Source organism: Heterocephalus glaber, unplaced genomic scaffold, assembly GCF_053883595.1.
Source record: "Heterocephalus glaber isolate CG9 unplaced genomic scaffold, H.glaber_assembly_v1.0 deba00001447, whole genome shotgun sequence".
NCBI classification, from domain to species: Eukaryota; Metazoa; Chordata; class Mammalia; order Rodentia; family Bathyergidae; genus Heterocephalus; species Heterocephalus glaber.
The window spans coordinates 6,952,031-6,972,601 of NW_028258299.1; the positions used below are offsets into that span (position 1 = coordinate 6,952,031).

Below are 20,571 nucleotides of genomic sequence, written 5' to 3' on the forward strand. Positions count from 1 at the left end.
TTTTTTTTTTTTTTTTGGTACCAGGGATCAAACTCAGGTCCTAGCGCTTGCGCAGCAGGCAGTGAAACCACTGAGCTAAATCCCCAGCCCCTCCGAGATATTTTTAAATGTAAGGAATTAACTGGCATCAACAAATAGGGTTTAGGGTTTTGGGCCAGGGATTTAGCTCAGTGGTTCCACCACCTGCCTTGCAAACACAAGATTCCGAGTTCAACCCCTAGTATCAAAAAAAAAAAAAAAAAAGTGAGAGATAGGGTTTGACCCAGAGCTGGGACAGCACACCCAACTCTTCCTTAAGCCACTAATCCATGCCTGGGGACAGAGCAGACACACGATGTCCCACAGTGAACATGACACCTGTCTCCTGCTGGAATCTGCCTTCACAGAGCTCCACTGCTCACTACCAACTCCACACATGAACTACATCAGCATCCCCCGCCGCGTAAGTGACAAATGCCCCTTTGGGTCTTCCGCCAGGAGAACTACATTGGCTAGACTTAAATCTCATTTAAAAAGGAGGCAGTACTAAAAGGATGAGCCACCAGAAAGGGGACTGGTAACTCAGAGTGATCATCAAGCAGGCGGGAACTAAGCCTGGAACTCAGATGCCAGCTCTCAGAGCCCATACGCTTTGTGTCACTGACAATCCAGCCAGTGTTTCAACTCAACCCGGGGTTGAACAAAAAAGAACACTGAGAATGGGGATGAGGGATTGCTGGGTATTCATGTGAGTGTGAAGCCCAACATTAAGTTTATCCTGCATGGAAGAACTCAGTATCTTTCTACTCTACACCAGGAGGCAACTTATTTTCAAAGAATTGAAAATACTCTATTTAAATCTTTTCTCCATTCCCAAGAAGGGAAAAGTCATTCTTTCATTCTTGCTAATGAAGGACCCCTCACTTGGAGAAAAGGACTTCTCTCACTCAGACCCACGGGGCTGGGGCTGGGCCCTGCACTCTAGTTGTGAGTACTGAGTCTGGGGAGTGTGTGGGCAGTACCGACCTTCCCGCCAGTGAGATCTCATGGAAGGACCAGCCTGTCTCTAGATTCCATGGCGTCTCACCTATGAAGACGCCATAAGAACACCCATGGCTTGGGGTCTGCTTTCCCCTAAACACTTTCATTCGCATCAGAGGCAGGGAACATGGTCCTTGCTCACAGTGCAGGAGAGTAAGGCTGAGACAGTGATTGCTCAGCAGCACAATTATTAAGGCGTTTTCTCTGAGACGCTCCCAAACATGGAAGATGTGACATCTCTAGCTCTGGGCTTGAAGCCCAAGTACCTAACTTTAATTTTTTTTTTTTTTTTTGGTACTGGGGATAGAACTCAGGACCTTGCGCTTGCGCAGCAGGCGGCGAAACTACTGAGCTAAATCCCTGGCCCAACACCTAACTTTAAATAATTTCCCAAAATATTTAATCCCACCAGAATTTGGGCTCCTAGGGAAAGAGCATATTCTTCGAAGCTGGGCTGTGCTCCTGGGCCGAGATACCACCCACAAGGCTCCTTCTGATGGCTGCACACAGAAAGAAACTGGATGACACTGGGATCCGGCACCTTCTGCTTTTCTCATTTGCCTGGAGACAGCCAGGCTTTGACTCAGAAATGCCCTAGCCTGGCAGCTCACAGGGACTGAAAAACAAAACAATAAAAACAAACAAAATCCCCGAACTGCACCTGGGTCACTGGTAATGAGGTAAACTCCAATCACAGACCAGGTGCCTGGGTGTGGGCTGTTGTCGATCCCCTATGGGTGGTACTGAAAGTCACACTGTGTCCACAGCCTACAAAACCAGCCCATCCCTAGACCCTGGCCAAGGACTTTCAAGCATGCCCTCCAGACAGAACTTCTACTCCAGTGCCCATTTTTTCTTTTCTTTTCTCTATCTTTTTTCCCCATCTGGTACTGGGCATTAAACCTAGGGGTGCTCTACCCCCAGCCCTTTAAAAATTTATTTTGAAACAGAGTCTTACTAAATTGCCCAGGTTGGCTTTGAATGTGCAACCCTCCTGCCTCAGCATCCCAAGTACAGTGCCTGGTTTTCATTCCTCCAGCTCGGGCACCACAGTGGGGAGGGAAGGGTACAGCTGGGACTCAGATGAGAGGGAGCCAAGGCAGGTGTGACTGTCTCCAGGCCTCTTTTTGGTAATTACTGCCATCACCCAGAGGGACTGTTTAAAAGCAAAAACCAAAACCAGAGAGCCACATCTGTTTCTGGAGGACTTGTTTGTAAATAAAGAGGAATTCTACATTGGCGGCAAGATGATTTTCCCTCCTTATTTCATCCTGCATGGTGTTGTTGCTTTGTGTGTGTGTGTGTGTGTGTGTGTGTTGCTTTTGAATCCAAACTGTTGATAGGAAAGGAGACCAGAAGTCTGAGAAAACTAAATTGCTCTTGCAAAAGACCTAGTCTGTTTTCATGAATATATTCCTTTTTTTTCAGCACTGGGGATAGAGCTCAGGGCTTTCTTGCCTTCCCACTGAGCTATATTCTCAGCCCTGTTTATTTTTAATTTTGAGAAAAAATCTTGCAAAGTTCCCCAGGCTGGGCTTGAACTTAACATCCTTCAGCCTCGGCTTTTCAGAATACTGGGATTACAGTACTGCGAACCATGCCTGGCTGTGTATATGCTACTTTTGTACCTAATAATCTGTTTTAAGGGGTGGTAACTGTGCCTTTTCTAGATCCCAGCACTTTCTAGAACCAATAAATACAACTTGGATCATGCTCATTGGTCTGACCTAGGCATGCACCTTTCCTGGACTGGGTAGATGGTTTGGACACTGGTTCCTTTCTGTGGTGGAAGCAAGTTAGGTGAGCACTCGAGAAGACGGTCGCTGTTGGACAGACATAGGTACAGACCTACCTTGCGCGCGCTCTTCCACATGTTTTTCATGTAGGCATAGGTCACCTGAGGGTGAACTGTGGGCAGAGGATGGTCAAGTTGCCGAGATGGATCAACACCCAGGAGCAACACTAAGGTTTTGTGAGCAAGAGCCTTAAAAACAAGAGCATTCAGGTTATAAACGGGACCAGACCAGGAGCACTGCCCTCCATGTGGTGGGGTCACTCAGCCACGCACCAGCCTGCCGCTCTTGCCACACAGGCTTGCGTACTTGAGCCAGGTCCTCATGTCCTCATGAGGATTGACCACAAGGGACCGCACCATCAGGATTTTCTGCCAGTCCTCCACGATCCGCTGGCAGCCCTGAAACATTCAGAGAGGAGGGTTAGACATGTCCGCTGCTCTGTCTGAACTCCCCACAAACAGTGAAATCCACTGCAATAAAAAGGACATTCATGGACATCATCATAAGCTTCTCTACCAAGGGGCCTGAGACTGAAATAGCTCTTAGCGTCTTCTTAGCAGCTGAGAAGCGGAAGGTCATGGGAGTCTGGCGCTTACTTCTGGCTTTCACTTAGGATGTGACTTTGAGGTCCAGGGATTTAGCTCAGTGGTTCTGCTGCCTGCCTCATAAGTGCAAGGACCTGAGTTCGATCCCTGATACCAAAAAAAAAAAAAGAACAAGGATGTGACTTTGGGCAAGTCACTTAACCTCTCTGTGATAAAGTAGAATAAAAATAGTATCAACTTCTTGAGAGTATGGCAAGGATTAAATGAATGAAATTATGCTAATTTCTTAGATTCATTCCTCTTCATTTCTATTTGTCTCAAATCAAAAACTACATATAGTAGGTAAAGTGCGTCATTAATTTATACATATGAATTCTTTGTATTCAGAAAAGCTAGAGCGAATTAATTATCAAAGGGGCTAAGCTAATTTTATATCACATGATTGCTAAAAGGAAAGTGAACATCTCTTTCACCCTTGCTGGTAGGAAGTCGGACTTGGGAGGACAGATGGGTTTCCAAGATGTCACTTCCTGGGTGAATTTCACAAACCTCAGGCACGAAGAGACCCAGCACAGCTCAGGCTGACCTCTCAAACTGCTGGTTGGGGATTTTAATTTAAGTGACTAGGCCACAGAATGGCAGCTTTCCAGCCCCGGTGGCTCAATGAGCGTTTGGACAGTAAGCCATCCACGAGAGCCAACTTTCCACTGGAGCATAATGCTTTATTTTCCGCCTTGGGTAACAGCTTTCCATTCCATGAAATGTGACAACAATGATTTGCAAAGTTAGAAAAACAGAAAAAAGTACAGGGTGATTGTTTTGGTCTTCTCACTGACAGCTAGTTTCTCCCAGACGCTGAAATAATTTGGCTCCCTGTGAGCCAAAAAGTATCTTACTGGCTCAAGACAGGAAAGTCACAAAGGCTTAAGGGGATGGCAGAGTCCTGAACTTGCTAAGTTCAGGTATGAACCTCCCTCCCAGACTCACAGTCCACTCCCTTCCAGTTCTATTTATGAGGCCCACTTGTCAGAATGGCAAAGACTCATCAGGTCTCTGATTTGGAAACTCTTCACCTCATTACTGGCACTTAAAAAAACCAGGGTGTGTACCAGTCTAGTGGGAAATGCTTGCCTTGTGGAACCCTTTCTGTTGCCCAGTAGACAATTTTCCATCAAAACACCCACTGGGCACGTTATAGTTACTAATAAAACATGTACAAGAACTGTATGTGCTCAGTTTGGAGCCATGAGTGACTGTATTTGCCCACTGCTCTCTCCTGCCCAGTGGAATGTGCCCGAGCTTCCGAGCACAGAATGCACCAGAGTCAAAGGGTTTGTCACAGCCTCCTGAAGAGCCTAGAAGCACAAACCTCCACTGGTCTGGAGAGGATCTGGAATTGGATGTGAATCTGACCAAAAGGAAATGGCTTATAACTGAGGGAGCTGACTGAGAAGTGGCGAGACCAGTGATTATTGGAGCAGTAAAACTTTCTCTCTTTTTGCTTGGGGGGCTGGGGACTAAACCCAGGGTCTTGCACCTGCTAGACAAGTACTCTCCCCCTGAGCTGCACCCCTAGATGGCTTTCTTCCTTTGGGGGCGTGATCTCCTCCTCCCTACTCAAGGGCTGGGAGGACCTCTGCCCTTTCCAGGAGCACTGATGACTGCAGACTCCCAGATCTGCAGTTGACAGCTCCTCATGCTTCAGTGATCAGAATGTGACACAGAACCTCTAATGGGCCCTTGAAAAGTTTCTCTATCAGGGAAATCCACAAGGGGAAACATCTAAATGGAGGTGCTGGATGACTCTACCTAAGAACTGTCACCCACAGGATCTGGTGAATGACAACATCAGGCAAACTTGTTTAAAAACTTGGGTGCTGGTGGCCAGTGAGTGTTCAGAGCAGTGTTGGGCTTTGGTGGCAACCTTGGAATCTTCTGGGAGCCCAAAGATATTGATCCTGGGCCCACCTGCAGAAATGGTGATTTAACTGGCTGCAGAGTGGCCTGGGCATCAGGATTTTCAAATTCTCCAGCTGATTCTACTGTGCAGCTGAGGGTGAGAACTACTGATTGGCACATTTGGATTCCCAACTGCCTGGTCATAAGTGTCACTTACTAGAAATATTTTGTTATTCAAGCATGAGTGCCTGGCTTACAGAGGAGCTACAAAAAGTGTGTGGAGTGGGAGCAGGAAGGTGGGTCCAATGCCCGCAAAGGCCCTCCGCAGGGATGGGGTGAACAGGGCTATCTCTGAGGCTCACCTGCAGTCTCTCCCACCAGATCTGGCGAATGATCTCTCGTCGCTCAGGGACAAGTTTGTACTGGATAACCTCCTCCAGTTCGGAGAGCATATGGCAAGAAACCATGGCCTGGTGGAAGCAAATCACATTCCAACCTAATTACTAACACTCCAAAAGGCAGGATTGATTCAAAGCATCCCTTCTGGTGAGCCAAGAAAACAGGCACATTTCCAGCAGCCTGTGAGTCCTCAGGCATCCACTCAACTCACCACCAACAATGTGCAGAATACTGGACACTCACCCCATATGCCCGACTGTAGCTCTCTCCTGCCATGGCAGTTAGCTCAGCATCCAGCAGGTCCCTGGCCTTGTCGATGCACTAGGAGAGAAACAAAGGCACAGGGCTCTGGACTCTGGAGCTGAAAGTCCTTTTAGGGCTTCCCAACTAGTCAACTAGCTGCAGAACTTATTTGTCTAGCTAAATTCCAGTAATGAAGAGAAAAATTCACCAAAGAAGGGAAGAAATCTTTTCCCAGATCTGAATGGCTGAAGAGGGTGTTATTCAATTTCTCATCAGAGTCAGAAATGTATGGCATTCGAAAGCTTAAAAGCTCAGGTTAAAAAAAAAAAAAAAAAACTCAGGTAAAACTCATTTTCGTGGGTGGTGAGGGAGAAGACATGCGAGCTGCTCTTGCATTTCAAGAAGACAGTCTGTGGGATCTGCCTTTGCTTAACTTTCTGTGCTGGGCATTTGTGAGAAGGGACTGCACATGCCGAATGGCTCCAGGTGGTTGTCAGGAAGGCACCAGTGCCTCTGAGATCCTCTGTTTGGTTTGGGATCTCTTGGGCCTCTGACCCAGCAGGTCCGACTCTGAGTCACATTAATCAACCCAGCGGAGGCCGCAGGAGTATGGTTTGTGCCTTCTCATGCCATCAACTGAAATCCCTCATGTGAGCTTTTCCCTTTTTGGGTGTTTAAGGTTAATTACTACATTGCCATCCCTGAAACTCTCAGACCATCGACGCAAGCACCTCTCCCAAAATAGCAGGTGCCTGACAGGGCGGATGCAATTGCACCGTTTTCTACTCTACAAGTCAGCATGGTATGGCTTCTTTGGAGGAACCCATGTGCGCCACCTCTCATGGCCAGGAGACCCTTGCAGCTGACTTCTGCTGCTACGTGGGGACTGCTGGCTCCTGGAACCCTCTCCTGGTGAAACTCCCAGCTTCTCTACTACAAGGAGTGCTGAGGCAGGGTGATAAATGGGTACAATGGTGATTCAAGAAGCTAACTCCCAAGGCAATCCCAATGGTAACTTCCAAAGCACAGCTTTCCTCCTCAGCACAGAGAGGCCCAGCTGACGTGGTGGCATCTTCTGAGCGTGTTCTAATGAGCTCCTGGAGCCCAGCAGACACAGAGCTGAAGAACGACAGCCTGGGTAATAGGTGCCATGTGCTCAGGGGTCAGGAGCCCATGCACAATACCTTGCCTTTGCTGGAAGATCTTGGTCCATGTAGGTTTTACCTGCTGTGCCAAGGAGAAGAGGTCCTGATGCAGCGCCAGCACGGCTCTGTAAAACGCCCCATCGTGGGTGTCCCGAGGTATCATACAGGTGTACTCTTCCATGCTGTCCCACTGACCTAGGCACACATGAGAGAGCAGCAGGCTGGTCACCTAGCTGGGCTAAATTTCAGGCAGCAATTCAAATAAGCCTTGAAGTTAGCTATTTCCACTTTCATTCAGCTTGGGGTACAAACAAATAAACTGGAGCATCATATACCAAAATTTCTGTATCCCGTGGGAGTTAACAAAGCCACATCTCCATTCAAACATAGGACTCACTGGTGCCCCAAGGAGCATAGTGAAGATGAGAAAGTGCACGAGGGCAAAGCCCACACATCAGATGGGTTTAATGCCTCACCCCATTAACCCGGGGAACTCGCCCAGGCTCCCTAAGAGAGAGTAGGATCATGTCCTTCCTCATTAATGAAGCACCTTGCATCTCAGCAGTACACTGGGACATTACATTCTCCTCTAAACAACTGGAAATGACCCGTACACAGACAAGGGATCGGATCAGATCAACAGTTTGCCCATTTCACCCTGGCAGTATCTTTGCCTTAGGAAGGAAGAGGTAAATTTTTAGAGGCTCTTTTGTAACAGGAAGGTGGGCCAGGTCACAGCGCTGCCAGCGAGAAGAGGCCTTTATCTCCCCTGGTGGGGTGAGCATGTATCGACTGCCAGGACTGCCAAGAGCATCTGCAGAAGAGGCATAGGCCTCATTAGCTGCAAACTGCAGGGCTGTTGATTTTATAAGGCATTTTCCTGCCTTTTTCTCAGACCAGCAGGTCATCCATTCTTGATGCCTCTGGGCAAAAGCAAATAGGAGAGGATGACTCCTCAGGAAGCAATTTGTTTTTGAAAGATGTTGCAGATCCGGCCCAGAACTCATGACAGGAAAGGATATAAGCTCTGTGACTCAAGAGGGAGAGCTGGAGGTGGGAGCTTGGGGCCTCTTTCTCTGCCCTCTGCAGGGGAAGCTTTCACCCGGCACATCCCGCATATCCTTTCCGCTTTTATCAAGATATCTCTGAGTAATCCCAGCACTCAAGAGGCTGAAGCAAGAGAACTGTCGAGTTTGAGGCCATGCTGGGCTCCACAGTGACTTCAAGGCCAGCCTGTTCAAGGCCAGCCTGAACTACACAGAGACCCTGTCTCAAAAAAAAGAAAAAAAAGAAAAAGAAATCTCTAAGACTCTGAGATAAGTACTGCCAAGCCTCTTAGCTAGGACCCCGTCAGAAATCCTCACATCTTAGGGATTAGAAGGAAGCCTCTGGGAGAGGAGTGAGGTGAGGAAGGGTCAGACAGCAGGGAAAACAGGAAAAATGGTCAAAGTGTTTGCAATTGCTGGAGACAGTAAGGGCAGATGGGGTTTGCTGATCTACTCTCTTCACTTCTTTATGTATTGGGAAAGTTCCATTATGAGCATTAAGAAAGAAAAGAAGCCAGAAGTGGTAGCACATGTCTCTAATCCCAGGACTCCGGGAGGCGGGAGAATTACCTAGGGAATTTAGCAACTTAGCAAGACCCTGTCTTAAAATAAAATAATAAATAAAAAGGGTTGGGGCGCCGGGGATTTAGCTCAGTGGTTTTGGTGCCTACTGTGCAAGCGCGAGGACCCGAGTTTGATCCCTGGTACCAAAAAAAAAAAAAAGGGTTGGGGATGTAGCTCAATGTGAAGGCCCTGAGTTCAGAGCCCAGTACCTAAAAGAAAGGGCGGGGGGAGGAGAAAGTGAGAAGTAGAGGGGGAGAGAGAGAGGGACGGAGAGATGACTATCTTCTCCTTTTATTCCCGTGTGGATAAAGACCTGATGGATGGAGCTCCCATAAACCTACTGGATCATGAGCTGGACTAAGCACGCAATGGAGAAATATGAAAAAAGCCTACTGAGAGTGGAGTCAAAACATCAGCCTAAGAATGCCCACCTCTAGATTTCATTCATAAGAGAAAAATAGACCAGTGTTTTCTTGACAACAAAAACAAATCCTACTGTGGTAGGAGGGCTCTGGACCAATGAGACCCAGAGGGCTGGTGAATGTACCCGCATGCTCGGGAGGGTGTGGCAGTGCACCCCAACTCCTGCTCCTCTGGCTGTTTCCCTGCATTCTTCCTACAACAGCAGGAAACATTGACCTGAGTTCTGGGAGGCTGCAGAACTGCCTGGCACAGCCAGTGTCCCCTGTGAGTGCACAGGAGTGTGGGTTTCTCTCTCACCACAGCTCAGGCTTGATGCTTACTCACTATTTTCCCTAACTCCTGGTAAGGATCCATTTTTTTTCTTTTTCCTTCCTTCCTTCCTTCCTTCCTTCCTTCCTTCCTTTATATATTAATTGGTACCAAGGATCCATTTTCATCCAGTTCCGACAAGTTAGTCAGAACCACAAGGCAGAAAGGACAGATGGGATGTGGGGAAGCTGGTGGTTACAAGTGGCTTTCACACTTCTGTGGACTTCACATTGCCCCCTAACTCCTGGGCAGTGAACCCCCAACCTCACTCTCCCCTCCTGGACTGGGGTACCCCAGGGAAGCCTTACCCAAGCCCCACGCAGCTGCGGCAGCCATCCTGGCCATCTTGGCTTGGGTCTCATCATTCACCAGCGTCCACTTTTCACAGCACTGCTGGTGGAGCTGCCCCCTGGAGGAGAAGAATGATCTAGTCAGGTTAACTGAAATGACCATCAGCCCTCCGCTCTGGCCCCTTGGCTCAGCTGGGGGCTGCAGAGGAGCTGAGAGCCTTTAAATAAAACTCCCAGTCTCCTGGGTCATAAAATAGCAAAGTGAACAGGCTACATATGGTGTCTGTGTCCTGGTGTTCATAATCTGTCTAAGAGTGAATTTATCAGCCATAGGGATGGTATCTAACTCTATGTGATGTGAAATGTCTGGAACATTGAGCCCCTTCATAAATATTAAATAACTTCCTTCCCAGGCCAGTGAACCCTTTGGTAGGTCTACAGAAAAAGCCATCTGAAGAGACATATCTGACATTCTGGGCTCAACGTTATAGGAAGAACTAGCTCTTTAAAACACTATACAAACTGTTTCAGTGTGAGATGAAAATCGAATGAAATCCGTCTGTACAGAAGAAATGCTCTACCATGGCAACATGTACCAGAAATCCAGAAAATGTTGCTTAGCCTCAGAATTTTGCAATTACCAACAGCATGGGTAAGGACTGTATCAAGATATAAATGTGCTTCAGAGACCACAATACACCGAAAGAATAGAACAGAGACTTCCTATTGATATTAAAGCTGCTGCCCTACCTAGGGGTTGAGGGTGTAGTTCAGTGGTAGAGAGCTTGACTGCAAAGTTTGAGGCCTTGGGTTTGACCACCACCTTTGTGGGGGGGTGGGGGGGGAGAAGCAAGCAAAAAACTGTTGCAAATCCATTTTCCACTCACGAATGAAAGGAAATATTCCCTGCTACTCTGCAAAAGAAAGGCTCTGATTTCATGTGAACTTCAAGATGCAGCTGGGTAGATGTGGTGGCACACACCTCTTATCCCAGCTACTTGGTTGCTTGGTTGGCTGAGACAAGATTACAAATTCAAGACTAGCCTAGGAAATTTAGCAAGATCTCTGTCTCTGAATAAAAAAGCAAAGCAAGGTGGCGCACTTATAATACCAGCATTCTGGAGATCAAGGCAGGAGGATCACAAGTGCATCCCTAGCCTGGACAACTTCAGTGACTTAACAAGACCCAGTCTCAAAATAAAAAAAGGGCTAGAGTGCAGCTCAGCACTCTGGGTTCAATCATCGGTAAGGGGGTGCACCTAGGGGGAGCAGCTAGGAGATTATCTGATTTTTCCTGCTTGTGGAAAGACGTGCTGCAGGCAGTTTTAACTTGGCACTGTAAGTAGAGTCAAGAGAAAGGGCAGAAGTACCAGGTGGCCTAGGCTGGAAGCCTTATGGGACACGGACGGCATAGTAAGTAACATGAGGTGACACGGGGGGATGAAGATGCTGAAGTCAAGTCACTGCTGAAGGGATCAAGGCTGAGCTCACTGAGAAGCTCACTGGGGACCAAGTGCTGAGGCTTGGCAGATAGTAACTCATACTTCTTTGGCACATGTTCAGGATGGCAGGGACACAGCACTCTGGCTCACACGCAGCAGAAACCAAGAGGCAGAGGGTGGCTACTGTGCCCTATGCACTCACTGAAGCTTAGTGATGGGAGCAGGATCAACTTCCTCCTACCCACACTGAGAAACATTCAGTCCTGGGCCCTGCCAGGGATTGGCTCAGCACACAGTTCTCAAGCTACAGTGCATGAGAACCTGCGGTGGGGGGGCCTGCAGATGGCAGGACTGAATCCTGAGTTTCTGATGCAGGAGTTCTGGGCTGGGTCCTGAGAACTTGCCTTCCTGTCTGTGTTTGTTTCTTACTTTGTTTCCTTTCTTCTCTCCCTCCTTTTGTTCCTTCCTTTTCTCTCCCTCCTTTCCCATCTCTCTCTGAGACACAGTCTTGCTATGTAGTTCAGGCACCTTGAGCTCACTTTGTAGTCTGGGCTGGCCTTGAACTCATGGTACTCTCCCCTGCTTCAGCTTCCTGAATGCTGGGATTACAGGCAGGTGCCACTATGCCTGGCTGAGAACAAGCATTCCTACTAAGTTTCTATGTGATGTCAAAGCTCTTGGTTAAGAGGCCACTGTTTGAGAACCTCAGGCTCAGAGCATAGGAGCAGCTCATCTGTGAGATATGGTTTTTTGTTGGGAGAGTCTTGCCCGGAGACCCCTGGGGTATCCTGGAAGTAGGAGAGAAAGTATCCAAATGGTCCTTTGAAGCCTGCAGTTCAAATTTTCTTTAGGTGTGTGCATGTGTGTGTCTGCGTGGGTGTGTGTTTATTTACATTTTTATTTTGTCATTAGTGGTCAGGCTTCCCAGTTCCTGCCTCAGAGAAGAGGGGCAAGAAAACCAGCAGATGCCCAGAGGGTGGAGGAGGTGAGCCTCTTGGGCCGATGTACCACTGCCCCAGAGGGCCCAGGAGGTGAGCTGCATGGGCGCCAGCACACCCGCCCCCTCTGGCTGTGCTGAGCCATTACCTGGATCCACAACAGAGTTGCAGAGGTCATAAAGGACATTGTTCTGAGCTTGAGAAGACAGAGTAGAAGTGAACAACAGAAAGAGGGTCTCTCTGAGGCCCCTTGATGAAAATTAAAGCCCACCGGAAAAGTGAAGAAAATCTCTGCCATAAAGGCACACCAGACCACCTTAGTTGGGAGAGCAACAGTGTGGACCAGAGCAGCACAGCTGTAAGCAGATCTCAGCCAGGGGTCCGCTCCGACCCCAGAGGCTGGGGCACACCAGCCCAAGCCAAGGCCCTGCCTGGGAAAGAGCTGCACAGGCACACAAGCAACAGCCAGAGGTTCACCCCAATACAATCAGTAAGTGTGCAAGTCCCTAGCCAGAAGCTTGCTCACACAACAGGAACTGGGGTGCACAGCCCCCAGCCAAAGGCCCTCTCAGACAACAGCTACATAGGGGCCCTAGGGAGTGGCTCACCTAGATACCATTCCAAGTGTGCACAGGCCCCAGCCAGAAGCCCACCCAGACAACAGGTCAGCTCAGGGATCCAGAAGGCCACCACTCTGAACCCAGGAATTAGTGTACTGGTGAGCAGCAGAGAAAAGGCAGCTCTGTGGCTTGCTGAGAACTGAAGGCCATTGGGTGAGCAAAAAGTTGCCTCAACAAAGGCATAGCAGGGTGCATCTGTTGAAATGAGAAGACAGGTAAACAAGTCTCAAAACCAGACTTCCACATCACCTAAGGCAACCCCAAAGGGAAATGAGATGGAACAATCTGATAGTCAACCACCTGGACTCCCTGAACTGGCAAAAAAAAGAGGATCTGAAAAAAATGAAATCAGAAATAATTTCTCAGATAACAGCAGAGATTGTGCCCATAGTGCAAGACATGATTAATAAATCTACAATGGACACAGATAAAAAAATAGAGGAGCTGAGAAACATGATGGAATCCCAACACAGGAAACAAACAGAATCCATAAAACAGATGCAAACAGATTTCCAGGACATTAAAAACTCCATTGAAAGTTTACACAGCAGAATGAGCCAATTTGAGGACAGAATTTCAGATATAGAATATAAGGTTGCAATTAGTGACCAGGAAAAGAAAAATTTCTTTAAAATAGTAAGGGACCATGAGAAATCAATCCAGCAGCTGCTAGATGATGCAAAGAAGAATAACATCAGACTGATCAGAGTCAATGAAGAAACAGGAGAGAGTGCAGAAGACATAAAAAAAACTGTTCACAGAAGTGATGGCAGAAAACTTCCCAAGTGGGGGGAAAAGAACCTGACATACAGATAAGGGAAGCATATAGGACTCTAACTAGCCGTGATCAAAAAAAAAATCTAAACATAGGCATATAACAGTTAAGATTCCAGAATCCCAAAAGAAGAACAAAATTCTACAAGCAGATAGAGAAAAGAAACAAATCACATAAAAGGAAAGCCCATCAGAATCACTGCAGACTTCTCAATGCAAACCCTCAAGGCAAGAAGACCTTGGAGTGATGATGTATTTCAAGCCCTAAAGGAAAACAGCCTCCAACCCATATTGATGTATCCTGCAAAACTATCTTTCAAAATTGATGGAGATTATTCGGGACCAGGGATTTAGCTCAGTGGTTTCACCGCCTGCTGCGCAAGAACAAGGACCTGAGTTCGATCCCCGGTACCAAAAAAAAAAAAAAATTGATGGAGAAGTAAGATACTTTCATGACAAAGAGCACCTTAGGAACTTCATGAAGACAAAACCAGCTCTCCAAAAAATTTTAGACAATATCCTAGGAAAAGACAACGAGGACCAAAACCCCAGGAAGCCCAGCAGAATTAATCCCTCCCTCAGGCATGACAAGAAATTAAACAAAAATGGGGAGAATCCAACAAAAAGTCATGACAATGATAAGTCAATATGTATCAGTTATAACTATCAATGTTAATGGTCTCAATTTACCAATCAAAAGAAATAGACTGGCAGAATGAGAATGGGTCAAGATGCAAGATCCAACAATATGCTGCATACAAGAAACACACTTAATTTAAAAAGAAACTCATAGACTGAAAGTTAAAGGGTGGAAAACAATACTCCATGCGACAGGAACCCGAAAAAAAGCAGGAGTAGCTATCCTCTTTGCAGATCAAGTGGATTTCAAATCAAAATCTGAAACACTTCTGGTCCCAAGAATTTCAGATAAGGGACAGTCAACCTGTATGTACAAATCTATTGTGAACATGTGTTTTCATTTCTCTTAAGTAAAAACTTAAGAACAGAACTGTTGTTTCTTAACAATAATACAAGAAATTTCTACATTGTTTTCCAAAATGGTTTTATCATTTTACATTCACATTAGCAGTATTAGAAAGTTCTAAATGGTTCACACTGAAGCTGACATGTTCTTTTAAAACTTTTAACTTCATCTCCCTAATGAGTGTATGATATTATCTTGTTATTGTACTGATTAGTATTTTTCTGATTCTAGTGCTGCACACCTTTCCTTGTGCTGTATTGGCTATTTATCATCTTCTTATGTCTACTTTTTAATTGGGTTGTCTATTAATGAGCTGTAAGAGTTCTTTATATATTCTGGTCATAGGTTATATGTATTATAAATATGTTCTGGCTAAGGACTACTTTTCATTTTCTTAACAATGTCTTTTAAGGTTCTAATTTTTTTTTTTTGGGGTACCAGGGATCAAACTCGGGTCCTTGTGCTTACACAGCAGGCAGCAAAACCACTGAGCTAAATCCCTGGCCCAAAAGTTCTAAATTTTGATAGAATCTCATTTATCAATTTTTTTCTTTTATACATCATGTTTTTTGTATCCTAGGAAATTCCTGCCTACCCTAAATTCATGAACATTTTCCCTTATAATTTCTTCTTAAAGTTTTATAGTTTTAGTCTTTCATATTTGGGTTCATAGATCCTTTCAAGTTATCTTTATGTATGGAAATAAAGAGTTGAGGTTAAGTTTTTACACACAGATACCAGGTGTTCTAGTACCATTTGTTGAAAACATTATCTTCTCCTCTGCTCTTGAGTTGAATTTATTTTCTATAAAATGTTAATATTAAATAATCTTTCAAAAATCAGTGGACCATATATGTGTGGTTCTACTTCTGGATTCTCTGTTTTATTCCAATGATCTATATGTCTTTTCTTATGCCAACATTGCCTTGATTACTTTAGCTTTAGAAGAAGTTTTAAAATTAGGTAATAAATGTCTTCCAACACTGTTTTTCTTTTTCTTTTTACTTTTCCAGGTCCTTTGTACTCCTACATAACTTAAATTTCAATATCCAATTCTTCACTTTTAGCAAGTATACATAGACCTGAATTTTTATATATACCTTGTGTTTTCTAATCCTGCTAAATTCAAATACAAGTTTTGGGGGGTCCTAGAGATTTCTTAGTATTTTCTCTGTAGATGATCATTTCATCTACGTATAAAGATTTTACTTCTACCTTGCCAATCCTATGCTATTTTTTTTTTGTTTCTTTTTATTGCCAGACTATTTTCATTTGGGCCTATGTTTCAAAGTTTAATGGACAGATGAAGAGTAGGCATATCTGCCCTTGTTCCCTACCTTAGGGAGAAAGCATAGTATCGCATCCATTCACATAAGGTGTTTTTGCTGGAACTATGGAGTACATGTCTTTGATCTGTTGAGAAGTTTCTGTTCTACTTCAAGTCTCCTGATAGCTTTTACCATGAACAGCTGTGGAATTTAGCCCAATACTTTTTCTGGAACTACTGATAGGATCATATGGCTTTTTCCTTCCCTTTGTTAAAATGATGACTTATGGGGGTGGATCTTCCAATGCTGAACCAACACTGCCATCCCTATAATAAAACCACTTACTACATACTTCCAGATCTGACTTCTAATAGTTTGTTTTGTTAAGCAAATTTTTTTTTTTTGGTACCGGGGATCGAACTGAGGTCCTTGCGCTTGTGCGGCAGGTGGAAAAACCACTGAGCTAAATCCCCGGCCCTGTTTTGTTAAACAAATTTTTATTTATGTTCATACTTTGCTCTTTTATTATCTTTATCCAATTTTAGTATCAGTACAATGTTCATTTCCTAAAAGGAGGGGAGACATGTTCCTTCTTCTTTCTGCTTTAAATGTTTGATATAATTTATCAGTTAAAATGTGTATGAGCCTGTTGTCATATAGGTAGGTTTTCAAGCTAGGAATATACTTTCTTTAATAGCTGCTATTCAAATTTTATATTTCTTCCGAGTCAGTTTCATTAAGTTGTCTTCCAAGGTACTTCATAGAAGTTGTCAAATTTATTTCAAAAAAGATTTTTGTAATATGCTTTCTATATCCTTTTAAATTCTGTAAAATCTGTGGTAATGTCCTCTAAATCTTGATACTGTAATTAAAAAAATGTATAACTGATATTGTGTAATAGGAAGAAAAGGTCTAAAGGAGTAGGGGAAGTGGGAGGTGTAGGGGAAAGGAAAAAAGGGAAAAGAAAAAATACGAGAAAAGGAAAAAAATGGAAACAAAGTCTTTACAAATAGGGAAGGGAGGGCAGGGGAATGGGAAAAAAATAAGAACCAAGGTATATCATGTACAAATACAAGATCCCAATGATGAATGTAACTGTATTTTATACCTAAAATATACCAATAAACTTAATGGAAAAAAAAAGAAAAGAAAACCAGCAGACGTTGGGTCTGAATGGGAAAGCATCTGTGGGATTCTCCCTGTCTTCTCTTTTCCTTGAAGAGAATCGTCACCGGGTTCAGGTTTAGGATCACGGGTCACATCCTCTCCGTGGTCCTCATCATCACATTGAGGGAGTAGAGCCAAAGGGAGTTCTAGGGTTTACTGACTGCAGAGCCCACACTGACACCTAAAATCACTAGGTTTATCACACTTTTCAGATTCAGGCTTAAAATTCCAACTTTTGGGCCGGGGCTATCATCCCCGCACTAAGGAGGCTAAGGCAGGAAGATCCCTAGGAGTTCAAGGGCAGCCTGGACTGGAGGGGGGGAAGACTGAAGGACAAACAAATGGATGGACAGAGGACCGACAGACCAGGTGGGGAGGAGAGCCGGGGAGGCGGACCCCATCCCCGCGCACCTCAACACGACACCGACACCACTGACCCACACACAGCCCCGAGGGCCGCTCCACTGACACCCCATGCTCTCACCTGCTTGCTCACTTGCTCACCCAACCCAACCCGCTAATAGGAAGCCGTCCTTATGAAGAGAACCTGCAGTTCAAATTTTCACAGCTGGCACAAGCAAGTCAGCCCCCCTCTATTCTTGTCAGGACGTGTTTCTATGCCTTGGGTCTTGAGGATGTAGCTTTTTTTCATCAAGTGACAGGAAGTGAGCTTGGAGATTAAATCCCGACCTCAGTTACCACAGAGATGGAGCAGGGAACACCAGCAGTAGCACCCCGGGAAGGTGAGCCCTGACAGTGCCACAGACACTACTTCATCATGGACCACATCTGTGCAACAGGGAGACAGAGGCAGGGCTCTTCTCTCCCACGTACATCTGGTACCAAAAAGAATTTGACTGTATTGGGTTCTAATGCTGTGGTGTGTGCAAATAAATGGGAACGGCATTGGAGGTTAACAACGAGGTTAGACGTTCTTAGCCTCCTACTGCTGCTCACTGACTGGGGAGGACTGGGCTAAGGGCCTCTGCACCTGGAGCAGCGCGGGAAGCTCAGTGAGTCCTTCTGCTTGGAATGCCTCCCCCGCTGGCTGCCTCTGATCTCAGGCCTGCAGAATCTGTCCTCAAGGACAGAGGTGGTGTTGGAGTAGGGCAAGGAAGAGGTTCACCTTGACTGCAGGTGCGGCTGCATGGCCCAGGGGGCTGAGGCCCATATCTTCTAGTTAGCCTACTACAGGCAGACGAGAATGGGGCAAAGAAGAGAGGCTTAACTCACTGGCAACTCCAGATCACTCCTGATGCGACCTCCCATGAACACCTGGAGCAGGGCAAGTTCAGGATGTGTGCTCAAAGCAGAAGAAATTTAGAAATTGCACGCTAAACAGAATTGCCTGAATAAACCACACTAAATTGGCATATGATCAGGAAAAGAATTCTGCTTCTTTCATCTCTTTTCTCTTTTAGTCTCTCACGTTCTGAAATCCCTTGGTCAGCATCACTAGCCACTTATACTTTATAGGTAATTACACAACTGGAAAAAGCCCAGAGCTCAGAGATATATGGGACTAAGAATGGCAAAGCTGTGAGACCTGTATCACTGTGCTCTTGGGAGACCCCGGGCAAGCCGTGTCAACTCTGTGAGCCTCAGTTTCCTCAACCGGGGTACAAGGGGACTCGAAATCACAGCTCAAGTCTTTTCCAATCCATCCAAGCCTTCCCCAGTCAGGGAAAGTGGTCATCTTTAATTCAAAAAGGGAGGGTGAGTGGAAGGGGAGGGCTGGGAAAGGTTGCAAGGAGGAAGAACTGGTGGGGAGGATTTCCAAACTTGGGAAAGGGGGCAGAAGAAGAGGGCAATCCAGGGAACTGAATAAATGAGTGCAGGGTTTGGAAAGGGTGACCAATTTGACCGGAACTCAGACAGAGATAGAGCCTGCTCACCAGAAATGGGTTGAAGAACGGACTGAAGTCACCATGTGAAAGGATTTGAGAGCCGGGCTGTGACAACTTATATGTAAATCCAAAGGCTACGGGGAAACACTGTCGCATTGGAGCAATTGATTACGGCTGAATTTTAAGAACATGTGCATCCTGTTTTATCTTGCTCTTAACAAGTTATGGCTGCGTGACAGCAGATTTTAAAGCAGAAAAATTGTTTTTGCTTTGAGTGATGCTCTCCAGTCAAGTTTCCTGTGGGGACAGAAATGCTCTGTGTGCTTTTCCAATGCCACAGCCACTGGCCACGTGTGGTTCCTGAGCACTCGTGTGGCCAGCGTGACTGAGGAACTGACTTTTTAATTTCATTTAATTTTAAAATAGCTATACGCACCTTGTGGCTACCATACTGGGCAGTGCAGTGTTTAGACACTCACTGGACTTAAAAAAAAAAAAAGCTTTAGTTTTACAAACTAATGAAGCAAATTTGATAGGATATCCTCCCTCTATTGAGGAGAATGAATATGAGATGTTAATTTTTGAAAATATGTAAATGATAACACTTTTGAATCTTAATGGCTAAACTGGACAATTAAGCTGGTTTCAAATAATTTTACAATATCTATATCAAAATATATATGTGTGCGTGTGTGGTCCAACGTCTATTACATCTTTTTTGCCAACTCAGGGTATCATGCACTGTGGGTAAGCACTCTGCCACTGCCCTACATCCCCAAGCCTTAATCTGAATTCTTTTCTTTTCCCTTTTTTTTTTTATGGTGCTCAGGATTGAACCCAGAGTCTCATCCATGTCAGTGGTCTACCACTGAATCATGCTCCCGCCCCCTTTCAATTTGGGAATTAGTAATAACTCTATATTGAGAAAACAATTTACCAAAAGAATGTCTGTAATTAGGGACAGAAAGACAATATGTACATAAAGATCATTCTTTTAGATACCTTACTTTGATTTTGTCCAAGAATATTTTTTAAACTTCCCAAGGTGCAAAATTTCTAAACAAATATTTGCCTCTATTAAATCTATAGATCAGGCCTATTCCATTTTGTTTTAACTATTAAAAAAAAAATTGCACTTGACACTGGAGACAGGATGGGACCATTTTCTCCTCAACATTTCCCAGCAGCTCTCCAGATCCAAGCCTAGCCAGGTATGCTCAGGCAGGCATCACTGTGGCTCCTCCCTGGAATATACGTTCCCCTCTCCCTTCTCCTTCACCCAGCTCCAAACTTTCCTCCAGGAAACACTGCCAGGTCACTCTGCTCCCTGCATCCTCTTGGCTTCCATAGCTATGTGGTTCTGTGTTGGGCCCACCGACCTCACAGCCTGTGTTTGTGCCTGCATGTCCTCGGTCTGGCATGGCGCTGTGCACGTAGAAAGGAGCATCTGGAAAAGGTGAAGCACCTGCAGAGGACAGTCACTATTCTGCTTTCCTAAAAGCATTAGCAAGAGTGAATTTCTTTTTTAAAAATCAAGGTTGCAGGGCTGGGGATTTAGCTCAGTGGTTTTGCCACCTGCTGCGCAAGCGCAAGGACCCGAGTTCAATCCTCGGTACCAGGAAAAAAAAAAAAAAAATCAACGTTGCAGAGAAAGAATATGAGATCTGCACTAGGTCAGTGAAGGTCAAGAGAGCAGATGGAAGGCACAGGTGTAGCTCCTAGGAGTACATCCACGGCTGTCCTGTTCTAAAGCATTACAAAATTTAAATTAAAAAACTGCCTTGCTATTCAACAGCTGAGACAGGATAGAGCTAGAAAGCACCTAAGAGATCCATGGTTCCTGAGGAAATA

The 20,571-nt window shown here is 45.4% G+C and overlaps 1 protein-coding gene across 1 annotated transcript in view; it reads right to left on the minus strand.

The window, feature by feature from the left end:
• The window catches only part of Mtor (mechanistic target of rapamycin kinase), a 128,132-nt gene that overhangs the window by 24,793 nt on the left and 82,768 nt on the right, over positions 1 to 20,571 (minus strand). Inside the window, exons 31-36 of the mRNA XM_004863584.4 lie at positions 9,698 to 9,798; positions 7,127 to 7,242; positions 5,903 to 5,980; positions 5,623 to 5,730; positions 3,089 to 3,214; positions 2,873 to 3,004 (exon numbers count right to left, since the gene is read on the minus strand). Of these exons, the coding sequence (XP_004863641.1) occupies positions 2,873 to 3,004; positions 3,089 to 3,214; positions 5,623 to 5,730; positions 5,903 to 5,980; positions 7,127 to 7,242; positions 9,698 to 9,798 (661 nt within the window). The remainder of the gene's footprint in view (positions 1 to 2,872; positions 3,005 to 3,088; positions 3,215 to 5,622; positions 5,731 to 5,902; positions 5,981 to 7,126; positions 7,243 to 9,697; positions 9,799 to 20,571) is intronic.